The sequence below is a fragment of the Sminthopsis crassicaudata genome, chromosome 4, assembly GCF_048593235.1.
Source record: "Sminthopsis crassicaudata isolate SCR6 chromosome 4, ASM4859323v1, whole genome shotgun sequence".
Classification (NCBI taxonomy): domain Eukaryota; kingdom Metazoa; phylum Chordata; class Mammalia; order Dasyuromorphia; family Dasyuridae; genus Sminthopsis; species Sminthopsis crassicaudata.
In genome coordinates, this window is record NC_133620.1 from 379,145,925 (window position 1) to 379,171,292 (window position 25,368).

The following is a 25,368-nucleotide window of genomic DNA, read 5'->3' on the forward strand; positions in this document are numbered from 1 at the left end:
CAGGGCTTGGAACCACATAAAGCTTCTGGATCACATGCTCAAGCTAAGCCCCTCTCTGGCATCTGCCACTCTGGCAGCATGTCTATCTACAAGACAAAGCTCTATAGAAACAAGGAAGTAAAATCAGAATTGGCAAATAAACATAAGCCTGGAGTTTATATGTATCCAATGAGATCTTAGGATTCTTCAGCAACCTGAGAAAGATACATGGCTCAAGGGATTTATGAAGGGCAGAATTGGCTCCCCATGGCTAAACCACATACTCCCTTGGCATTAATAATATTTGTTTTATACCATGGCACCTTGGCCAATGTTTCTTGAGAGATAATAGGCTAATATTCTGTTCTTCTATAATCATTCTATCCTTTCATTTCATGGCTAAACTTTTAAACAGTGCAGTCCATACTCTGTTTCATTTCCTTGCCATTCACTTAAATTTCAACCTTTGCAATGCAGCTTCTATCAACTTCTTTGTTCTGTAACAGTTCTCTCTGAGGTCCCTAATGAGCTTCTTATCACCAATTATCTTGACATTTTTCCTGACTGATTGCATTTTCCTGGTATTTCTTTTCCTCCACCTTTTCCATTGTTCCCTTGTTAGTTGTTGATTTACATATTTTACTAGAATTGGAGCTCCTCCTTATTTTAGAGATGAGGAAAAAGGCTCAGAGAAGTTAAATGACTTATCTAAGATCACAAAAGTAGTGTCAGAGCTAGGGATTTTACTCTTATTATACCATCCTATATGCTTAAATATATATTCCCTTCTCCTTCCCTTTCCTTTTTCTTCCCTCCCCTTGCCATTCTTTTAAATTCCTTCTCCCTTCCTCTTCCTTCATCTTCTCTCACCTCTCCTTTCTTTCTCTTTTTCTTCCTTATTCCCTTCCCTATCCTCTCCTTTCCTATCCTTTACCTCTACCCTCATGTTTTTCTCTTCTCTCCTTCCCCCCTTTCCACTTTCTGCTCCTGTTTCCTCTCTTCTCTCTTCCCCTCCTCTCCTCTCTTTCCTTCTCCATGGTGATTTCATTTATTCTCATAAACTTAATTATCACCACTCTGCTGATGATCTAAATCTTTATCTTCATCCTCAGTCTTTCCTCAGAAATCCACTTTAAAAACATAGTTTTCCTCCTCAGACTATAACTAGATTTTCTGTTCAATTATGGGAGTGACATTTTAGGAAGGGAATTGATATATTGGAGAGCATTCTGAGGAAAGGGTTCAGAATGGCAAAAAGCCTATGCTATGTGAACCCTGGCAGGGCTCAGCCTGAGAAGAGAAGACTTTGAGGGAAGCAGATTGCTGTCTCTAAGTACTGTCTCTAAGGACCGTCTTATGCAAGAGAGGTTATACTTGTTCTCTTTGGCCCCAGAACTATAAGCAATGGATCGAAAGTTGCAATAAGGCAGATTTAGGTTTCCTTAAATGAGAAACTTTGATATACAGTGATAAAAGCTGTCTAAAAATGGAATGGACTTCCTTTGAAGTTAGTGGGTTCCTCCTCACTAAAGGTTATCAGCAAAGGCCTGATGATCATTTGTCAGGAATGTTATTATACAGTACTGGTCCTACACAGCTGAGTGGCATAGTAAATAGAGAAAGGGAGGTTTTTTTTGTTTATTTTTTGTTTTTTAGTTGTCTTACAGTTGTGTCCAACTCTTTGTGTGGTCCCATTTGGGGTTTTCTTGGCAAAGATACTGGAGTGGTTTGCCATTTTCTTTTCCATTTCTGTTTACAGATAAGGAAACTGAGGCAAATAGGGTTAAGTAGGTGTCTGAGGCCAGATTTGAATTTGGGCCTTCCTGATTCCAGTTCAGATCCAGGCCCTTACTGTGTGACCTTGGACAAGTCCTTTAACTTAATTTGTGCAAGTCTCTGCCTCAGTTTCCTCAATTAAAAACAAAAATAATAACACTTACTTCCCAGGGCTGTTGTGAAGAGATGAAATGAGTATTAGACAGGGTACTTGTTCAGGTATGATCCCTCAGATGCCTTCCAACTTTGAGATTTTAAGATCCTGTGATTTTTTTTTTTAGCAAGGCATGATTCATTTCAATCAAACTTGACTTCTTACTTTCATTCAAATAGTTTGCTCATTCTCATCTCTGTGCTTTTAAGCTCACCATTCACATGATGTCCCCTCACCTCTTCATCAATCCCTTTTCATAACTTCCATTAAGATCCAGGTCTGATCCTAAAGATCATCTCATTGTGAGGCATATGAATTCTATTGGACTTGGATCCAGGAGACCATAGATTGAAATTCTGCTTCAAATCCTTTTTGGCCACTTGGGCAGTCACCTGGGCAAGTCACTATTTCTCAGAATCTCCAACAGGGGAATGATGATAAGAGCACTTACCCTACAAGGTGGAGCAGATCATATTAAATAACATACATAAAACAACTGACTGACCTGAAAGTGCTTTCTCAACATAAGTATCCATGTTATACTTAGGGTTTCAATTTCTGGAGTCCCTCCTAGTCATGCTTTTACTGCTGCCTGAGACTTCCTTCCCCAGTTGAATTGGTAGAAGAAAAAAAGACATGCATAACACATTCCCTCTGAATATTTCTTTGATTCACAGTCCTTCTGTACTTTGGTGGGTATTATGATGAATATATTATGGTGAAAATTATCTATTGTTTTGAAATGGATTGTTAGTCTTTTCATATCTGTATTTTTCATATGTGCCTCTACAAGATTGTCATTCCTTTCTTTTGTCTGATCTCCTATACTACATTCTCTGGGGCTCTGTACAAAGTAAGTACTTAATAGAATTTTATTGGATAAATGTATGAATAAATTAATAGTTCTTTTGCACTCCTCAAGAGTACAATAGTGTACTTGCTTAGTCTGTACTGTAACAATGCCTGGGGATGAATTCTAGTCTCATAGGAAACTCCCTTAGTTCAAAATCATTTGTAAGAAGGTTGTAGTAATAGAGTTTCAGATATAGTTGTGCAATGTATAAGTGAAATGATTATATAAATTGAATAGTCCTGGCTCTCAAGGTCCTTATATGCTACTATTGTTCAGTCATTGAATTGCATCCACCTCTTTTTGACCCCAGGGATTTATCATGCTAATACTGCCTGTGGGGTTTTCTTAGCAAAAATGCTGGAATGATTTGCCATTTTCTTTTCTAGTGTTATATTCTCTCAGGGAAGATACATTCAAAATCTAAAGCAGTATACGTTCATAAACATATATATGGATACATAAAAGTGTACATGTGTGTGTGTTTGTATCCCATGTTCATATAATACAATGAAAAGCACTAGGGTAGCATAACATTTCCTTTGTTATGTAGTAAAAAAAAGTAACAGAGAATGTGTATCTTTAGATTCCATATATTAACATATAGGATGTGATACTGTGGCAAGTAAATACATTCCACCTTTATAGCTATAGATGAAAAACCATCCTCAGCCTCTGGATGTCAGCATTGGGACAGAAAATTTAGGTTGTGAGTCAACTTTAAGGACTTTAGTCCCAGGATATTTCTTGGTTCTGGCTTCATGATTTAAATGGAACCAGTGCTCTGACAAAGACCATAGATTTAAAGCTGGAAAGGACCTAGAAGGTTATTTAATTCAACCCCTTCATTTCATGGATGAGAAAATTCAGACAGAGCAATTGAATGACTTATCTAGGGTCTTATCATTAATGTGTCTAAGAGAAGAAGATTGAACACAGGTCCTTTTTACTCTAAACTTAGTGCCTTTTCTTCTAAATAACACTGTTCCTCCTATAGAGGACCTAATAAAATTTAGTTCTTTTAAATTTATATCTTATCTTAAATTTATTTAAATTTATATCCTATCAGGAGAACTTGAGTTCAAATAGGACCTCAGATACTTAATATATGATCCTGGTAAATCACTAATCTTGATTACAACTTCCAAAACAACAAGAATAACAAATAAATGTATATCCTGTCACTTGAAGAATGAAGAAATTAATAAAATGCATTTGTTACCAGTTCTATGAGGATTTCAGAAATTCCATTTTTTCTAAGAAGGAAAAACCAATATTGTCATAATCATAACATTGTTTCTCTTAAATGTTCGTGGAGTTGGGTGTTGGGGAAGGATAAAGAGTTATGAGCACTGGACAAAGTGACTGACTAGTCTGGATGCTTGTTCCCAGCACTGTCTGAGAACCTTAGCCTTAAACTTTCCTTATTATATCTACTTACTCCCTTCCTGGATCCAAGGTGGTTTGTGGCTGCTAATTTTGGGAAGGAGTGGTGAGTCATATAATATATGACTTAGTGGTTAAGGAAAGAGATAGCTAGAAATATCACTAAGAAGAAATGTGGGTTCTAATATCTTTAATTAGCAGCCCACACCTTTGGTTTGAAGTTTCATCATAATGATACCTATCCTTTCATTGTTTCTAGGGGTCATGTGCATGAAAAGTTCTGAGCAGGAGTTTCTGGATAGAAGAGTTATAATAAAATAAACAAAGTATCTAGATCAAGATGTTGTTTGTCCTTCATTTTAGAAGAGGACCAGTGATATCATAGGTGATTTCTTGACTTGTGTATGAATTGGTTTAAGGGAGGCAGAATCATACAAGTCACCATCCTAACTCTTCCAGTATCATTGAAGTCCAATGGAAAGACAAAAGTAAAAACAATTGGCAATGTCCCAGTATGCACTGGATGACCTTGGTGTTTTTGATTTCTAAGTTCTAAGCATTCCACAGTATCTGCTTGAGCTGCCTTCATGGCAGTTGGAAGAAACTGTTTTCATCTACTCATTCACTGGGGGAAATCTTTTCATGGTTGGAAAAGACATCCTCCCCCAACTCACTGACAGGTCTGAGGCTTGGTTATTCTTAACCTTGGTTAACCTGTCTGCAGAGATGGTTTTGTTAGGGTATAACCACTATGTATGCTACACCTTCTTGGAGCCACAGATGACAGTTGGGTGAAAGATAGATGAACATCCTTGAAAAGGGTTCAACAAACCCTCACACTAGAGATCTAGGTCTCTGACCATTTCATATGTGCACTAGATCAAGGTACAAGCAAAGATAATAACACTTAATGAGTGCTGGATGAGTTACTGAGGCAGGCTGGAAGCTGTAAGACTTAGGGTATTTATGGAACTATGTAGGAGACACTCTCTAAGCTTGGAAAATAGAAAATGGAAGAAGTGACCTGGAATTAGGATAAAGACAATAGAAACCTTAATAAGGAAGCACATATCCCAGGGAAAAGAAGGGAAGTTGGTTGGAGGAGGGCAACTGGTAGAAGGAGCTTCAATAACAATGCATGAGGGAGGGACTTGAATAATTGGAAGTGTAAATTTGTAGGGACTGGGGAGAAAGGAAAAAACATAAACCAGGTACAAGTACCTTCTCTGTTTTGTATGCCTTTGAGTAAACCTGTTCTATGGGTTAAGTGCTTGTTAACTTGGTACTTTGGGGGAACTAAAACTCCTTAGGGGAAAGTCAAAATCAAAGGTTCTCAGAAATAGAGCCAAAATGACCCATAGAGCTTAATGAATTATTATTTAGAAACTCTGAAGATTGGACCCAATCTTTGTGTCTCCAGAGCTATCAATCTAAGATATGGAGTACACATCTACTATAATTTGATTTTGTGATATGAGAAATGGACAGTTTAAATTGCCCTAATATTTAATCTCATCTATAGAAACATTGTCATATGATCTTCAATCACTTGTGAGTAATGACAAATTGTCTAGGTTGATGGGAACAGAGAAAATAATTAAGGATTTTGTAATGTCAAGGGTTATCTGAGTTGGAACTCTTAGTCATCCTTAACAAAGTGCATATGATTATTAGAGATGACTTACTCTATAGGCAAGTTGCCTCCCTGTATCACCACAGATTTCCATTTGATAATGCTTCATTTCTGGGAAAGAAACAACTGAGCCTATGACATTAATTTTTGATCATGTTAAGAAGATTAATTAGGTAGGAACATGGGATTATTAAAGAGGGACCTTCATTCACAATTCTTAGATACATGGACATCACCTAGGAAAATTTATTTGGTTCTTCTACTAAAGGGTATGATCTGATGAGAGCTCACATCCAGGACAGGAACTGCTTCAAATATTCATCGCCAAACTGATGAACTGAGAATAAAAGGAAAAACATGGAATTAGAAAAACTTTTATTTTACTTCAACTTTTCTGCCAGTTATGGGACTGCCCCCAATTTGTTTTCAATACTAGGTCACTTGAAATAAGGAGTTAAATTTCCTTGATTTACTCTATGTTTCACAGGGTAGCTTTGAATAGTTTGTTTTATGGGCCTCAGGTGTGAAAGAATAAGCAAGTGATAGAACTCTGAGAAATTATAATGGGAATGGACAGGAGGATTATAGACAATATGAAGAAGAATAAAAAAAGATAAAGGAAAATAGGATAAGAAAACAGATTTCTGTATGGGCATTTTGGCTATAATCATACCTCATTTATATTGAGCTGAATATATTCTTTGTCCTTTGCACTGAGAACCTGGAACACCCCTGAAGTGAGAAACATTAGGAAAGCTTGATTATGGAGACAATTCCTCAAGGTTCTTAGTCATTTTCAAATACAAAAATCTACATAAGTTCCAAAAAGACACTGTTGGAATTGCACCATCTAGTGACAAACTGTCAAATGCTTCAAATGAACCAACAAATTTCAGAAAGACTCTTCAAATAAAATGTACTAGAATCTAATTTTGGAACCAGTGACATCCCATTGAATCTCAAATCAAGCTCCTTATTGGGGAGACTATAGATGGACCAGGTAGTCATCTATATGTTGAGTTGAGGCATACCAGCCAGATCTGTTTTACTCTGAATTATCTCTTTCATTGCCTAGAGCAAGGCCTTAAATCCTACCATTTCTTATATTTCTTGAAGATTTTCAGCCTTCAAGTTGTTCTAGGGAAGGTCTTTAGCCATCATTAACTGACATTACTTCTACAATTGTGAGTTTCCTGAAAGCAATATTAATAATCAGTAGACTGTCTCCAGTTGATCCTAAGTATATTTTGTTTGGGGTAGCTAGTGGAGCATGGATAGAATCTTATCTTCCTGAGTTCAAATAGCCATGTGACCCTAAACAAGTCACTTGTTTAATTAAGATTCTGCTCCAATTTCCTCATCTAGAAAATGAGCTGGGGAAGGAAATGGCAAATCACTACAGTATCTATGCCAAGAAAACTTCAAATGGGGTCATGAAAAGTCACATATGAATGAACAATGAACAATATCTTTTTTGTTTATAGTTGTTTGCATATTGTTTCCCCCATTAGACTATGAGATCCTTGAGATTAGGGGCTATTTCTCTCTCTTCTCTCTCTTCCTTTCCCTTTTCCTCTTCTTTCTTTGTATCACCAGTATGTAGCACAGTTGCTGGCACATAATAAGTGCTTGTTGACTGACTGACTGCAGTAGGAGAGAAGATAAGTACATGAGGAGAGGGAAAGGAAAAGGGGTACTTAAAAGGAAGATGGCAGACTGCCCAAGTCAAACTTTGCTGGTTTTTAAATTTTTCTGTGGGTGAGATCTAGTCACATAATAAATAAATGGGTCATATTTGTGACTGCACTGTGTAAATGTATAATTTTCTCTTTGTTTCTTTTGGAAAGAAATTGTGAGAACATGAGGGGATTGAGAGAGTGGGGATGGGAATCCAGGGAGCAGGGAACAGCTTAACATAATAACATTGACACCTAACATAGATTTGGCAGCTTTTCAAGATAAACTTGCTGCTTGGTAGACAATTGAATCCATGATCAACTATTTTCATTTCCTGGATGTAAAAGCTTTTAATTCATTAGTAGAGATGTCACAGGTGACCTTAAAGGGACCTCAAATTTAGTGTGGACATCAGGCATTAGGTGAAAGGTAAATCACATAAAGGATAGAAAGAGGTCTCCCTTGGTATGGCCAATCAGAACCTGCATTCTGTGGATAAACTTGGAAAGACTGCTGGCAGGGATCATCTGACTACTGGGAATGCTGGGAACCAGGTCATTGGTAAGGTACACAAAGAGAAATTGCTCTGAAATATAGAATTATTATAAAGGTCTTCCAATGAGACAGAAATGGGGAAATCATAAAATATGGTCATATATGAACTCTAGCAAAAGGAGAGCAGGTCCAATTCAGAATTTGTCAGCATGTTTCCAAAATAGACTTAAGAGGATAGTGCTCTGAATTTAGATGACCAATTTCAGTTATTCTTAGATATCTTTTTTTTCTTTTTCTTAGATATCTTTATCTGAACTATATCTGTCTAGAATGGAGAAAGGAAATACAATAAATAGATGGAAATATACTTAAAGAATATCCAATTTTCCTTTTTTTATTTCATGCTCATCAAGCAATGTTCTTTTCAATCATTTGGTTTCTTGAATGAATTTACTCATTTGGGCCATGTATGTCTCCCATTAAGAGATTACCTAGTATTTTGGTTTAGTTTACAATTTCAGTCTGTCTCCTGTGAAGTTGGTGGTCATGAATCCATTTATCATAATCTTATCATCAACTCAATATTAATGGATAAAATTGAGAGCAGAGATGACCACACCTTAGTACCTTTGAAGCCATTTTAAAATAGTCCTCTTAGCATTACTAACACACCATCTTACTCAGCATTTTATTTTACTCAATTATTTTAGTAACAGATGAATGAATGTTTTTGGATTTTACAAAGTTTCATATTTTTGTCTAATTCTTAGAAAATTTCACCAGGGTAAGTGGTGGAATTCCAGATTTTGACTTTCAGATAAACTTTGCATTCGAAGTATGTGGGTCTGAGGAAAGGACATGAAAAACCAGGACCTAGTTTCTTCCTATTTTCTTCCCACAAGAATTGTTTATGTTGTAAACTGGAGATAAATTCATTTTGGTTTTGGAAGTCACTCAGCAGCTAAAAATTCAGAGCAAGAGAACATGAAGATCAAGAAAGTTTCATTAATAAGAAATGTTAACAGTGACATGATATTTTCTTGAAGAATATATTCTTGTATCTCCAAATAACCCTTATAAGATTGCTAAAGAGTGTTTTTATTAGATTACATCAGAGATGACCAGATAACTAAAAAATGAAGCTACTTTTTCTATGGGAATAGAATAAGAATGATAGGACATAGCATAGCAAAAAAGTGTATGCTGGATTTGAAGTAGGAAGACCACCTTGGACAAGTGATTTATTTTGACCTCATTTATGAACAGATATTTGAACTAGATGCCCTCTGTCTACATTCAACTTTAAATCTATGATCCTATGAAACCATAAAGTAAATCTATAAAATAGTCAGAAAGGCCATAGGGGAAAAATATATGTGATATTGTTTATTGGATTAATTTAGTATCATTTACAAATCTGGGAATGTACAAATGCATTAAGATTTAGTTTGTTCAGAGAAATACATTATTTTGGACACTTTAGAAAATCATTTAACCTCTTTTTCCCCCTGAGCTGGGAAAGTTGTTCCAGAAAGTCAAATGGGGAAAATTTTTTATTTTTGCTTTTGCTTGAAATTTTATCATCCTATCTCTAAGTTAGAGTCACATTCTTTTAAAGCCAGAAATCTATATGGTCCCAAAGGAGTATTTTGTTGGGCAATCCTTTCCTCCCTCATGTCAATTTTAGGTATCAGAAGACATCTCCAAGCATCCTTGTTTTCCTTATAAGGCCATCATGGATCTGTCAGGATATGTATTTGTTTAAATTTTTTTACAAACCATTTTTTATTTATCTAAAAAATTTCTTGAATCTATTTCTTTTTACATCCTGCTTCATCCTGTGAGAATTTGGCCAAGTAACTTCAGCACTCTGCATTTTAGTTTACTTTAAAATGAAATAAGCATAGAGTAGAAAAGGGCACTAGATGAAAATATACCTGAAGTACAACCAATTTCACCTCTCTACTTCTAAGTTCACCAGTATGCTTTTCAATCATTTACTTTCTTGAATAGGTTGGGAAAATGAGTTCTATAAGTTTGGCATCTCTTAGGAAGAGTTATATTTCTTTCTATTTGTCTGAAAACTCTTAAACTATAAGCAACACTTTCCTATTTTCTTATTTGAGAACTTGGTAAAAAAAATAGGTTATGTTCCCTTTAAGCACATCCTTCATTATTTTATGACTTCAGTTTTTATTATACCAGAGTGGAGAGTTCTTTCCTAACAGAAATGATGCTCCATTACTTTAATCATTTCTCTGAACCATCCCATGCTCCATTTTGTCTTCCTAGTTGTATGATAGATTGTTTGTTTTTGTTTTTTCAGTATTCTATGTTCAAATGTTATTGGGTTTTTCCAATGTCAGGAAAACTTCTTCTGCTTTGTTTTCCACATCCTCCCTAATTATGTCCAGCATTTTGTTGACCCTTCTTGGCTATAACAGGTTATTGAGACAAGGTCTCTAGGGTACCATTATGACTCCTACAAACTTTTCCTAGGTCATGACCAATAAGGTAGCACTAATTAGCATCCAAACACAGCCAACTTTTTTTTATTAAAATGATGGAGAAAGTAAAATATAGACCATGTGGTGAGATAGAGAGAGAAATATCTTTTTAGTTAGAAAGTATTAGTTCAGATTCCAGCTCTGCCACTGACTAGCTGTGAGAATTTGGCCAAGTAACTTCAGCACTCTGCGTTTTAGTTTACTTTTCTATAAAATACAAAGGTTGGACTAGATTAATTATAAGGTTCCTTCCAACTCTATGGCTACAAATTATGGTCATGAGAGGTCATAATGAACGATAACATTTCAACCTTTGCTATAAGGAAATAATTAATTTTGAGCAATGAATATTTGTTAAGAATGTACTATATATATAGCATCACAAGACAGTTCATCAGTGGGTTTGGAAATCACTTTTAAAAATAAATTTCTTTTCATAATAGTATTAGTTGTACTGGACTTTGACTTAAAGCATGATAATTTCCTAAGATTTATACAGTTTGCACAAATGTAATACCTCCCTTCCTTCCCTCCTCCTTTCCTCCTTTCTTTCCTCTTTTCCTTCCTTTTTTCTTTGCTTCCTTCCTCCCTCCCCCTCCCTTCCTTTCCTTTCCTTTCTTCCTCTCCCTTTCCTCCCCCCTCCCTCCCTCTCTCCTGCCTTCTCTTCCTCCCTTTCTTTCTTCTTTTCTTCCTTCCTCTTTCTTTCTTTCTTTTTTTGCATTGAGTTATTAATTGGGGTTATAGATTTAGGGATGGAAGGGACATCAAAGGTCATGTTGCTAAATTCCTTTATTTTTACAGATGAGGAACCAGAGACCCAAAAAGGTCAACATCCCTAAGGTCATATGAGATATAACAGACAGAAGTGAGATTGGAACCCACATTCCCTAATTACAAATCCAGCTCTGCTTTCCACTGTACCATATAGCCTCCCACTAATTTCATCTATCAAAAGAAATCAACTGCCTGCTCTTATAATATGCATTTGTCATCATTTTTTTTTTAACATTTTCTGTGTCTGTCTTGTGATTGCAGTATGTCTCACCAATTGGGAGTTGGGTTGGATGAAGCCTAGATTGTATCATGCCCTATATGATACTAAGGACAAAGGCTAAGATGGATACTCACGGCTTGAATTCTCTAACCGGATCATACAGTTCAGGAAATCATCAAAGTCAAGTTGATACTGCTCATCAGCATACCTTAGGACAATTAGCTGCAAAAGGTAATTGTTCAGCTGGAAACCTAGTAAAAGACCAGAAAAATCTGTAAGTGACATAGAAGATCAAGATTGAAGGTCCTATGATCTCTAATACAGGAATACAGGAAAACAGAGAGGGTAACTCAAAAGGTGCTATTTACTAAGAGACCTTGTGATAGGGGGACCCATGATCCTTTAGCTTCCTCTATGTCAGACTTTGGGCAACTCACAGTCTGATTCAGAACACAAGATTTTCTTCTTCGTCTTCTTTTTTTTCCCCTGAGGCTGGGGTTAAGTGACTTGCCCAGGGTCACACAGCTAGGAAGTGTTAAATGTCTGAGACCAGATTTGAACTCGGGTCCTCCTGAATTCAGGGCTGGTACTCTATCCACTGCGCCACCTAGCTGCCCCCAGAACACAAGATTTTCCAGGATATGATAGGGTAGGGTGTGGGTAGGGACAAGTTACCTGATTTCATTGAGATAGGGAATTCCCTCTATCAATACAGGTTAGTATCTCCTCTACAATGTAGATTACTGAAGTTAAACTCATAAAAAAAATGGGGGCCACTAACTCTTACATAAGGATCACAACTACCTCATATTGATTTAGAAAACCACATATTAACATTATCTATATTCTATTGTATTTTTATTTGATTTGCTGAATATTTCCTAATTTCATTTGAATCTAGTTCAACAATTCTTGGAAGTGTCTAACACATTTTAAAAAGAGAGATACCTAGACTACTGAGAGGTTCTATGACTTGTCTAAGATCACACAGCTGATAGCTGTAAAGATAATCTTTGAATCTAGGTTCTCCTGGTTTTAAGACCAGCTCTCTGCCTCTCATCATAATATGAGTGGCATTTGTGTAATTATTTAAGATTTGCAAAGCATTTTACAAACATTTTCTCATTTGATCCTTACAACAACCCTTCAGGGTTGGTAAATTATTATCTCCATTTCTCAGATATAGAAACTGAGGTTCAGAAATTACTTGCCCATGGTCACACAATGTGCCAGAGGTGCAATTCAAACTCAGTCTTCTTCTAACTTCAGATTCAGTGACCTTTCCACTGCTTTCATGAATTTGATATTGTCATATTGAGATTGTGATACCAGCATGTATCCTTAGAACCTCTTGACTTTCTAGGAAGTATCATCCAAGCTGGTGGTCTGCTCTCAACAATTCTGCTCTCAATAAAGACTGACTCCTGACATCTGGGGCTGAGCTCTAAGTTAGCTATCTTTACTTTTGTCCCTATCTCCTATTTCAGAGTGGCTAAGTAACTTGCAGAATTTAACATCCCTGGTACTCCAGCTGTGGACACCTGCAGAGTAAGCAAATGTTTCCCATGGACATTGGAGTCAGATGTTGTTAGGGGCTCCTGAAAGCTAGACATTTCCTAAGAAGAGTCTCTGCTGGAGTACATTTCAGAAATGAGTAATGCACATTAAACATGCCCTGTAAGATATGTATGATAAAGTAGGTTGTTTGTCTTTTTCATTTCTGCCTGCTTTCTTAGCTTTCAGCAGATTGCTAGAAAGGTCACAAATGGGTAAAGAATCTTCTATACAACTAATCATTGGGGTCTTTTTTCCTCCTCAGTTACTGTTAAGAAGGGAGGAAAGAAGAGATGTATCCATTTTGATAAAGTTCTTGTCTGAGTGTCTTGGCCACAAGCAACATTATTCAAACCTGACTCTGCCAAATTCAAGACCCACATTTCTTTAACTTTGTCTGCTGAAATGACCTTCCATCCATCACTAGCTACCCTTGGAATGGAGTGCCCAGGGACAAAAAAGGTAATAGGTCCTTGAGATGTATAAACAATTTCTCTACCTATAGGCAAAAACTGCTGACCAAGTTCCTGAGAGTTTTTACCTTTCTTTATTTTATTTTATAGGTATTCTAGAAGAAAGACAACTTTTACATCCTTAAAAAGCTCAGAAATTATGTCTGTCAAACATGCTTTGTGCAGTATCCAGTTAAGCATCCTAACTAGATGATGATTAAGAAATAACTTAGAGCAGAGAATGCTTGATCAACTCCCTTTATTAATTAAAAACAATGATAACATATTATAATATTTTATGCTTGTATAATAATAACATACATAATAGAATTTTATGCTCTTAAAAATATTATTTTGAGAAGGGAACCATAGGCTTCTCTAGATTGCAAAGGAGTTAAAGGTATAGAAGTGGTTAAAAACTCCTGATTTAGTGAAAATCTATCTAAAGAAAATTAAGAACACTTGGCCTATTTTCACTCCTATGCCCCAAAAGCCCCCCAATACTCTCACATGCATGCCATGATATGTGAAATTCCACTAATAACATAATATTTGTTGTGGGCTATTTCAATTATGCCCAACTCTTAATGACTCCACTTGGGGTTTTCTTGGTAAAGATACTGGAGTGATTTGCCATTTCCTTCTCTAATTCATTTTACAGATGAGGAAACTGAGACAAACAGGGTTAAGTGACTTGCCCAGGGTCACTCTGCTGGTAAGTGTCTGAAGAGAGATTTGAATGCAAGTCTTCTTGACTGCAGATTGAATGCTGTATCCACTCTACTACCAAACTGCCCTTAATATAATGTAATTATTGTTCCTCCCATATGCCTGGCAATGTTGGAGTTTTATAAATATTTTTGACCAGTACCATAATAGCATAGACCTAGAGTTGGAAGGGACTGCAGAAAACATGTAGTTTAATCTCTTCATTCTAAAGATAAGAAAATTGAGGCCCATAGGATTTAAATGACTAACCCAAGATTATACAGTATCAGAGATAGGATTTAAACCCGGAATTAGTATTATTGCCACCATACCACATGGGAAAAATAAAACATGAAGGGATAAAATGATTTATCCCAAATTAGCCATATGATAGGGCCCTAGAGTCGAACAGTGAATGTCAACATGTGACATGAAAATTAAAGGAGCCTCTTGATCTCCATAAAGTATGACAACTTGGTCAGAATTAGGAGTGTAACACCCCTTTGATTCAGAATGAGCTCATTCTTGTTACGTCATTCTTTTGTTCTGCATTTCCTCCACACAGCTCCAATTCTTGCCCACTCGCCATCTTCCCTTAGTGCCCCTTGTTAAAAGTCCAAAAGTTTCTATTTTACCTGCAGCTTTCAAGGCTAGCCGCAGCTCATAGGAGGACATGGTGCCAGATCTGTCAGCATCGAATCGAAGGAAGATATTCTATGCAGGAAGGAATTGCAACATATCAGACTCAGAAGGGCTCACAGGATTCTGGTTCTGAAGCTAGAAGAGATTCCAGAGCCCATCTAGTCCAATACTTTTATTTTATAATTGAGAAAGAGAACCCAGAGAGGGACTTGTTCAAGATCCCCAGGTGATAAATCACAGAGTGGAAATTTGAACTCAGTCTTTGACTCCAAATTGAAGGTGCTTTCTACTATACCACATTGCCTCCTTTCACTTAAAAGCAACTAGTAAATCTGCTACTTTCTAAGGTCACCCATCCCATTTTGAGATTGTTCTAATTGTGAGGAAATGTTTGCTTTTGTTCAATTGTTTAAGACATATCTGATAATTGTAGAAATATGTATAGGAGAATTATACATGTTTAACATGTATTGGAATACTGGAGATCTAAGGGAGAGGGTAAGGAGAAGGAAGGGAAAAATTTGGAGCACAAGGTTTTGCAAGAATCATTGTTGAAAATCATCTATGCATGTGTTTTTAAAATTAAAAAAAAACTTTAATAATAAAAAAGGAGAAAAAAGACATCTGATTCTGTGACCCTATTTGGGGTTTTCTTGCCTAAGATAATATTCTTTTCCTTCTCCAGCTCATTTTACATGTGAGGAAACTGAGGTTTTGCCCAGAATCACCCAGCTAGTAAGCATCTGAGGCCAGATTTGAACTTAGGAAGATGATTTCTCCTGGCTCCAGGCCTAGTACTCTATCCATTATGCCATCTAGTTGTCCCCATACATTGAACTAAAAACTCCATATACTAGAAGCTAATCTTTGGCTTTCTCAAAGATAGTACCCACAGATGGACAAGTATTATTCATCATAATATCCAGATGATTGCCAACTCTTCCCTCACTTGATGAAAGCACAACTTTAGGTAGGAGTCACAAAGAGAAAACTTTCTGTAATGTCTATGTTAGTTCCCTCAAAGAGTGAACAATTTTCTTGACCTCCACCCTTCTAAAGGACTGGTATCCTCGCACTCTACTCTAGAATTTCTTCATAGTAATTAAAGCTTATTATAATTCCTTCCCTACAACTATCCAATTCTAAATAAGCAAACAGGTTGTTTGGCCCCTTTTAAATTTACCATTTGCTTCAACTACAGTGAGGAGGTAAAACACCAGATCAGGAGTGACAATGAGGTACCACACAATCATACAACAATGAGGGTTACATACTATCCATGTCTTCAGTTTGTCCCAGAAAACTTTGAATTCATTGAACTCCAGTTTTCCATTACCATTGTTCTGTATGCAAAAACATGTGTCAAGGAAAAATATGAACAGAAGTCAAGAGGTCAGAGGGTTCTTGTGGAATTTCAGATTTGGAGTCTGTTTAGAAAGAATGTTGTATTGGGGAGGAAGAACGGTCCTCTGTGGAAACTCAGGGTGATGAAAATTAAGAATTCTTGATTTTATTATTAAAACTCTTTGTATCAGAAGAGAGGAAATAGGAGAATGGTTTTATAAAAAGCACATTTTTTAAAAAGCCCTCTGACCCTATTATCAGTATTTTCAAGTAGGAAAAGAACCTTTTGTCCATTTAAAGTCACCCTTATCAGAAATATGCATCAGGAAAAATAGATGATATAAAAACAAAGAATGTAATTAAAATTTTATTTTAAAACATTCTTCTTTCTTTCTACACATATCCATTCTCTTTCTGTCTTCCTCAAGGTCATTTTTCCCCCTCTTTATTCTTTAAGAACAGGAAAATAACCATACTGAATCATCTGAGAATACAGGCCTAGCTAGGACCTTCCCTGATGGCTACTTATATTTTTATGTATCCCATATGTATTTCTGGTGACCTACTGGTACAAAAATTTTTACATGTGGCTCTGTTGGAATATGACCAACTGGTAGATGGTAAGAAGGTTTTGTTTGTGATATCTTTTGAGTTTTCAGAGAGTTCAGAAAAGAGAAAAGAAGGTCCTCATAGGATTTGGAATTGTAATAGACTCTAGAGATCATTTAGTCATTTTACAAATAAGGAAACTGAGACATAGAGAAGTCAAGAAGTTTCCCATATTCTTGTAAATAGTAAATATCAGGTCCAGGGTTCTGATTCAGATCTTATAATTTAGAATTGTCTCTTGTTCCTTTTTGTACCTGTAGAGTTGGAAAGGGGCTTAGAAATAAAAATACATTTGAAATATATTTGAAAGGATACATCCATTAGAGAAATGATGTTTTTGCAGGAAATGAGACTTAGCTTCTTGAATTTAATATTCCTTTCTGCAAACACACACAAGACAAAAATGACAACAAAATTCCCCATTCCGTCCTAAGATTACAAAAGAGCAAGTATGCATCAGATCATCTCAAAAATCTGTGTAATATCTCAGTACAGGATAAAAGGGAAAGCAGAGTGAAGAACACAGTGAGAGCAAAGGTGGAACTTTTAAAAAGATGTGATAGATAACATGGCACAGTGATACATATTCCACTGCTAATTTCATCCTGGACTCAAAGAGATTGGTTTGGACACTTACTTTTTTGTAGCACAGTATTCAAAACATATTCCAGTTCCTCTGCTGTTACCTCCATGTCCTGTTGAAAATAGGGACAATTGCTTTTCCCATCCCTTAATATCTTCTTTGTTTAAAGGAAAGAGATTCCAGATGTCTTTGGCTTAAGGATGTCAAATTACTGAGCCAAATTCTATTTACTTCCTCTGGAAAGAACAGGCCCTTTAGCACTTTGTACTTTTCTGGCCTCATCATTGTTTGGAACATTAAATCTCTTTGAAAGAGGACCAGTCAAAGGCAAAATTCAGTTGGAAATGTTAGAATTCATAAGGATCTCATAGGGTCATCTAATTCAATCCATTCTTTTTTCTTTTTTTTTTTTTTTTCAATTAAGAAACAGAGGCCTAGAAAAATTAAGTAACTCACCATTGGTCACTTGATTAGATAAATTTTAATTATGAATTTAAAAATTGATGATAGTATTTTCCTTTGTAATTCCATGTATTTTATTTTATGCTTTTAAAAAACATTATTCTGAGAAGGGAGCCATTGGCTTTACTAGACTGCTCAAAGCTAAAGAAAAGTTAAGAACTCTTGAGTTAAGAAAAATTGATTTAAGGAAAGTTAAGAAGATCTAACCTACTTCTTTTCAATCTCCCACCTCCACCGCTATCCACCCCCCCAAAAAACACCCATAAATAAGATTAAAAAAAAAAAAAAAAAAAAAACATTTTCACCTGCCTAAAGCGGTATTTGCAATTCAACTAGTTATGATTCATTTCTTTGAGTTATGGCTATGGCTTCTCCAAATTTACCTTCCATTTTTAGAGTGTTTTATAATTTTTAAAGGGATTTTACATATTTATCTCATTTGATTTTTATGACAATTCTGTGAGATAGACAATACTGGTGTTATTTCCCCATATTATATATGGAGAAACAGATAAAGGGCTTTATCTAAAACAAAGACTAGAATCTAGGTTTTGTTTGTTTGTTTGTTTTTTTTAACTCTAATTTCAGCTACTTCTTTATTTTAAAATACCAATCTCCCTTGGTAGTACTAGATTAAGTAGTTGCTAGTCATTAACATGTAGTATAAATTGTTTAGTAAGTCCTTATCACAGCTAGTTAGGAAGATGTTATTCTTTTCAATTGATAGGATTGGGCAAGAACATTTAAGATTTGGGGAAGGGGCCTTGGAGGGAGGTCAGAGCATGATGCCTTTATGTCTTGAGGACTAGATTTTTCAAGAAATAGTGCATATGCATATAGGTAGGGTATGAACAGTCAATACTCATTATGAGAGAACAAGACAACTGGGGCACAGGTGGCAACAGAATGGGGGGAAGCAGGATACAGAAAGGGAGATAAAAAGGCAAATAATAATTATCCTTCACTTTGATGACTTTGTACCCTAAGAGATTTTGAAGAGCTTCTGGTGCTTTAAAAAAAAAAAAAAGACTAAATGATAGTGAGAACATTTAAATATTAAGTATTTTAATTATTTCATTGATCCTTAGAAACTTGGCTTTTTAAAAAGTGAAGTGATTAATTCACACTAATTCAAATTAATTCTCAGAAACTTGGCTTTTCTTTTTGAAGAGTGAAGTGATTAATTCATACTAATATATTACTGGATAAAAATAGAATAATGAGTCATATCCTTTTCAGGGGTTTCTTGAAGAAAATGCCATAGCCCAAAGGAATGATGCTTAGGATGGGCATTTGAGCACAAATTTTGTTGTTAAATAATTACAAGAAATAATTTTAGATAGATTAGTCTTTTAGAGCAGAGATATCAATTATTTGGTCTACAGCCTACATGTGGCCATAGTGCAGCCCAAACCTGATTAAAATGTAATTAGGGAAACATTTAACAATACTTGGTTGGTTGTTGTCTTTCCTTCTCAAAGAGGGCCAATGTTGGAGTCAAGTCAATGTGTTGGAGTCAAAGTGTGATAAGTATGACTGTGGCTAATCAGACTAATATCCCAGAAGGATCTATCACCAATTGGGTACAAATAGTTATTTTTATGTAAAAAATAGTGGCCCCTCATTTCTATTTGAGTTTGATGCCACTGTTGTAGAGCCTCTCAAATGACAGCACCATACATGTGCATCTATCTCAATGATTGCTTTTACAAGATTCATTAAGCTCTACAATTTTCCTTCCAATGTTCAAGCTAACAAATTGTATTTATTATCATTGAAATTTCTGAGAAGACTATGAAAAAAAGGCAAAATGTCCTTCTCCTCCAAATCCTTTCCGATTAAGGGCAGGCAAGAAATAAAAGTGGCTCAGCTCCATGACTCTTTTCTCAGTTTAGAAGTCTAAAGACATATTATTTTGGCTTGAATTAAAATATATTTGTTCTCTTTTACCTCTCCTGAAATCTGTTCAAACAGTGTCCGAAACTGTTTATCTTCCATGCTTTCTTGACTAGGTGAAGTTGGTTTAGATGGCTAGAGAAAAAACAAAAGTATATGCTGAGATTTAGAAAAAATGTTTTTGAAATGCTTTGCATCAAAAGAGTTCATTCTGAGTTGTCCAATGTAAATTGTTGGCATATAGTGTGACTATTGAATGAACTGGTTGATTTTCTAAAACATTCTAGGTACTTTCAGATGTACCCATGGTAGGGGAGGAGATGATGGTGTTAGAGTGGAGGGAATAAAGTTTCAGGTGAACTGTTAGGATAGATGGAAAGTATTGGGAAAAATGTTTTCACCATGATGTCATAGGACTTCTCTGAGACACCACTGATCTCTCTCATAGTGATCTCTCTCAAGGGCCTGGCTATTAAATTCACTGGAGTTAGAAGAAAGAAGCCCAAAATGTGGGAACAATGGGGACTTGATATGTCCTTCCTTTAACCCCAGTAAGGATTTGGAAACTGGGTCTAAGAATCTTCAAAACTGTGGATAAAAGTATAAAGGAGGAAGCAGCCTAATGAAACTTAAAAAGAAGTGGGGCAGGTGCAGAAATGAGGTCCAGAGTGATTATGTGGCTTGCTAGTGGCTATATAGCTAATCAATGTTAATGGAGAGATTGAAATCCAAGACTTCTTAATTACAAATCTAGTATTATATCCACGATAAAATATTGAACATTAAAATATTAGCCAGTCATACAATTACAAATCACAAGATTAATCTCCCTTCCCCCATTATCAATTGTTTCTTGAAGGCCTTAAAAACATTTATTACTTGAAAGACTTACTTCTGGGAGAGCAATATCCACATTTTCATCCATTTCCCTGTAGGATTAGAAAATATTTGATTCAATTATAATTCATTGCAATATTCTCTGCTTCATCAAACTCCTTTCAACTTTGTGACCAGTTGTGGAGATCCCTCTTCCTTTCAAACATTTGCCACATTATTCAGTGTCTTTGGATATGCTGGGAGGAAAGAAGCTAAGAGTTCTGTAGATTGGCTTTGGGCCAATAAGCTCATACTTGTATCACTACTTTTCATCTGTCAATTCCTTTACACTTTACAAAGCACTTTTACATCATTTGATCTTTATAACAGCTATGAAGTTTTAGACCAGATATAATGATCTCCATTTATTAATGAGGAAATAAGTCTGGAGAGACAAAGTAATTTGCCCAAAGTCACACAAATGTTGAGGTCATTACTGAAGTCTTTCTTCAGTGATCTCTTCCCAGTTCTGCAGTCATGGGCATGACAATGGCCCAATCTTCAGAAGGTTTGGAGTCTAGGGACTAACCAGAATATTAAATCTTTTATATAAGAGTTGTATTACTTCAAGAAGGGATACATAAGAAGGGAGTTTATTACATTAAAAGTTTCATAAGAACTTCTGTATGGGATAGTGGAATAGGCATTGAACTTGGATTGGAAGACCAGGAGTCCTGCTGAGACCCTTAGTAACCATGTGACTCAGTAGTTCTCTGAGCCTCAATTTCTTCATCTGTTAAAATGGGCATAATATGTATACTTGTACCATAAAAGAATTATTTTGAAGAAAATTTCTTTGTGAACTATAAGGTGATACATAAATGTGCCATGATAGCCACATTCCAGAGGCAGCATAGTAAATAGAAAGAGTATTACTGCTTCTGCAATCCAAAGACTTGGATTCAAATTCTACCCCTGTCATTTACCATCTGATAAGTCACTTCATCTGCTTCAGTTTCCTTATTTGTAAATGAAGAGGGTGGACTATATAACTATATAGGCCTCTTCTGGCTCTAAATCTGTACCTACAACTTAGTTTAGCTTATTTGTTGAGGGCTAACTACTTATTTGTTTCCAATCTGCTTGAAGAAAGTGTAAAAAGAAATGGAGAATAAGCTAAAGGTGGAGCAAAGTACACAAAAATTCATATATGCACATGTAGCTCTCTCTGTGTTTCTCTGTCTTCTCTTTGACCGTCTCTTTGTATGTATATCTTTCTCTCTATCTTTCTCTGTGTTTGGCTCTGTCTCACTATTCCATACAGATAAAATATCAATCTCTATATTGCTGGGGAAAATATGAGGAAAGAAGACTGGAGATGAATTTATTTTTCAATTAATAACACTAAGGGGATTCTTTCCAAATTTTTTGCTTAGCACTCTCAAAATTTTAGCTAAACCATTGGAAGCAGATAATATTATAGACCTCCCATCTCTAGGTCATGGAACTGATTCTGAGGTCAGACCTTATAACAGGCTAAACTGAATTAGTTGGGGATAAGAGTAAAGATGAAATTGGATTTGTCAAATATAAATATTTTTAAAAATTAAAGGGCATTAAACAATAGGACTCTTCCCTTTATACTCCCAAGGACTTGCTGATCTTACTCTAGACATAGGATCAAAATGAGCTATGAAGTCCTTGCATAAATCTGGTATCTCTTTATAGTCTAAGACTTTAATATTTATCTGGCAAAATAGGAGGAGAGGAATAGACTGTAATTCACTAAATTTTTTTAACCATTAAAAGATTTTTAAAGGTAGGGCATGTATGTTTTCTGTTAAATTCATAATATAAACAATCATAATATTAATATACAATATAGGAAACCCTTTTGAGTCCCTCTTTCAAATATTCATAAGGGATTCCAATAATTTGATATTTATGAATATTTTGTTGTACCTATGGATCTCTGGAATATAGCCAACGATGAAAGGAACAGATTCCTCTACACTAGACAATTTGTTTATAATGTTGAAATCATAGCGCTGGGTTTAGGAGCATAGGATTTGGCTCTGGAAATGATTTGGCAGATAATGAATGAAAGTCGAAATCTATGTAGCAATTAACATACCCAATTTGGTCCTTCAAACTTTTATGATATAGCTACTTAGGAATAATTATGCCCACTTTACAGCTAAGGAAATGGAGATTTAGAGAATTTTATGATTTTTCCATGGGCACCTTCTCAGTCACTGAGAGGCAGTAGTGGAGTAGTGGATAATGGACAGCTGATCTTAGAGTGATGATGACCTGGATTTAAGCCCTGCCTCTAATACATATTGGCAACAATACTCTAGGCAAATCATTTAGTCTCTTGGTGCTCTAGACATCTTTCTAAGACTAAGCATTTCAGAGAAAGGACTGACCTGCTTTGGCAGAGAAATTTTTACATCCTGGATTTTTCTCTACTATTGAAATCAGAGGTCCAGTTTCTATCTGCTGTTGCTCAGCTAGTATATGTTGGAGGCAGAATTCAAATCTAGATGCTCCTACTTTAAAATATGACCTGTTTTCATCATACAATTTACCTCATGGTATAGATGAGAAAACTGAGATCTAGATTTCCCCCAAAATCACACAGGACAGAGAAGTTTTATTCAAGTCCTAGTACTAGAGGCAAGTTAATTGCCTTCTATGAAACTCAGATCCCACATCTGTAAACTGGGAAAAAGACACATGCCTAACCTGTTTCAGAGGGTTGTTTGTGAGGCTCAAATAAAGTACAAGTACCCTGTAAATGACAAATGTAAATTATCATCATTAACAGTCTAAGTCACAGTAAATGGTCAAAACAGGAAGTTCTTCTATAACCACCAACTGAAACAAAATATTCTTGCTAAGACAAGGACAAAAAGAGATGATGGGACAGCTAAGTGGTGCAATGGATAGAACACTAGCCCTGAAGTCGGAGGACCTGAGTTCAAATCTGACCTCAGACATTTAATACTTCCTTGGGCTAGTCACTTAATCCCAACAAACAAAAAAAAGTGATACAATAAGGCTGTGAAATATCAGACTTTGGTTTTCACCTAAATGGTCTGAAAGAACCAATTTTTTTTTTTTTAAAAGGTGATTTTTGTCACCTAAATGGTCTGAAGGAAGTTGCAGGAAGTATTCCTCTGAAACCTCCTAATTCCACTATTAGGTACCACAAATCATTCAACCACTTCCCATAGTGCCTTGCTGCTGGAACTAAGAAGGAACTTTCCCTCCTGGGGTATTTGGTGGAGGTGTTTTGCGATGTGGTGTTTTGGAGACCCTTCACAAAATTTTAAGTTAAGAGGAAAGAAAAATTCAAACTTACACTGTTATATGTCATTGTTTTCACCTGTGGTGAAACACACCAAAGTAACAATTGTAGTCATGACTGTTGAAACAAATTGCTGTCTCACTTAAAGCTAATTCACCGACAAGTCAAGACATCCCCGATGATGCTACTGAACAGTAACAACAACAATGTAACAATAACAAAGGATCATAGGAAGTGATCAGGGAAAATAAACCATATTAATCATGAGGAAGGAATGATCATTATTACAATGATCCCTTTTTTACCCAAAAGGCTAAGATGATTAACAAACATAAAAAAATAGATTTAAAATAAGAGGACTTGGATTCTGGGACTTATCCTGTAGCCAACTAGCCACATATTTCCTATCAGGACTAACTGAGCTAATAAAGTGATTAGTACACCTTAACAAGCTTTTTTCCCCCCTCCCTGGCAATTGGGGTTAAATGACTTGCCCAAGATCACACAATAAGGAAGCTAAGTATCTGAGGTCACATTTGAACTCAGGGCTTCCTGTATTCAGAGCTGGTGCTCTATCCACTTAAGTTTTATACATGCTATCATTTTGTTTAGAAAGTGCAAGGTCTTTGCCCTAGCACCCTGAAATTTAGAGGGATGATAGTACTCTTTTTTCCCTTCAGTTGCTAGAAACAACTGAATTTAGCATCTAATTAAATGATGGTGATGATTTCTGAACTCTCATTTTGAGGTTTTCTTGACAAAGATACTGAAGTGGTTTGACATTTCCTTTTCCAGTTCATTTTATAGATGATAAAAATTGAGGCAAACTGGGTTAAGTAACTTTTCCAGGGTCACACAGCTAGTATCTGAGGCTGAATTTAAGCTCATAAAGATGATTTTTCCTAATTCCAAGCCCAGTGCTACTTGATATAATTCCAGTACAGTTTTGAGATCACTTGACCTGGCTTCAAATCCTACTTCTTAGATTTACTTTGGGCAAATCTTTGGACCTCAGTTTCCTCATCTGTAAAATGAGAGAGTTGGACTAAATGGCTCAGGGTCACATGGCCAATATAATAATAGCAATTTCATGACACTTTAAGGTTTATAAAGCACCACACATGGTAAAAGCTGTCATTTGTACAGTACTTTAATTATGTTATCTCATGTTATCCAATATGTATCAGAGAAAGACTTGAATCCTGGCATTTCCTGACTCCAAGCCAGTTTTCTATCCATTATAGGGGCTGATTCCCAATAATTAGTTCAAATAGGGAGCAACAAGAAAGATATTAATCCATCCTTCAAATAGGTTATCTTTAAAAGTTAATTCAAGTGACTCTTTCCTACCTGCCTACCCCAGACATGTTTTGTACTTCTTGTTCCCACTGCATATGCTATTTTGATTACAAGGATCACCACTACCATCACCATTATTGTTCAGCCATTTTTCAGTACTGTGACACTCTTTATGACTCTGCTTAGGATTTTATTGGCAAAGATACTGAAGGGGTTTGCTATTTCTTTTTCCAATTCAT

The 25,368-nt window shown here is 35.9% G+C and overlaps 1 protein-coding gene across 1 annotated transcript in view; it reads right to left on the bottom strand.

Annotated features, from left to right (window-relative positions):
* Positions 1-5,918: 5,918 nt before the first annotated feature.
* CAPN9 (calpain 9) overlaps positions 5,919-25,368 on the bottom strand; it is a 62,197-nt gene continuing 42,747 nt past the window's right edge. The window contains exons 12-20 of the mRNA XM_074262360.1: positions 20,594-20,630; positions 19,756-19,836; positions 17,398-17,455; positions 17,076-17,140; positions 16,082-16,150; positions 14,801-14,879; positions 11,586-11,702; positions 6,452-6,510; positions 5,919-6,115 (exon numbers count right to left, since the gene is read on the bottom strand). Of these exons, the coding sequence (XP_074118461.1) occupies positions 6,089-6,115; positions 6,452-6,510; positions 11,586-11,702; positions 14,801-14,879; positions 16,082-16,150; positions 17,076-17,140; positions 17,398-17,455; positions 19,756-19,836; positions 20,594-20,630 (592 nt within the window). The 3' untranslated portion in view covers positions 5,919-6,088. The remainder of the gene's footprint in view (positions 6,116-6,451; positions 6,511-11,585; positions 11,703-14,800; positions 14,880-16,081; positions 16,151-17,075; positions 17,141-17,397; positions 17,456-19,755; positions 19,837-20,593; positions 20,631-25,368) is intronic.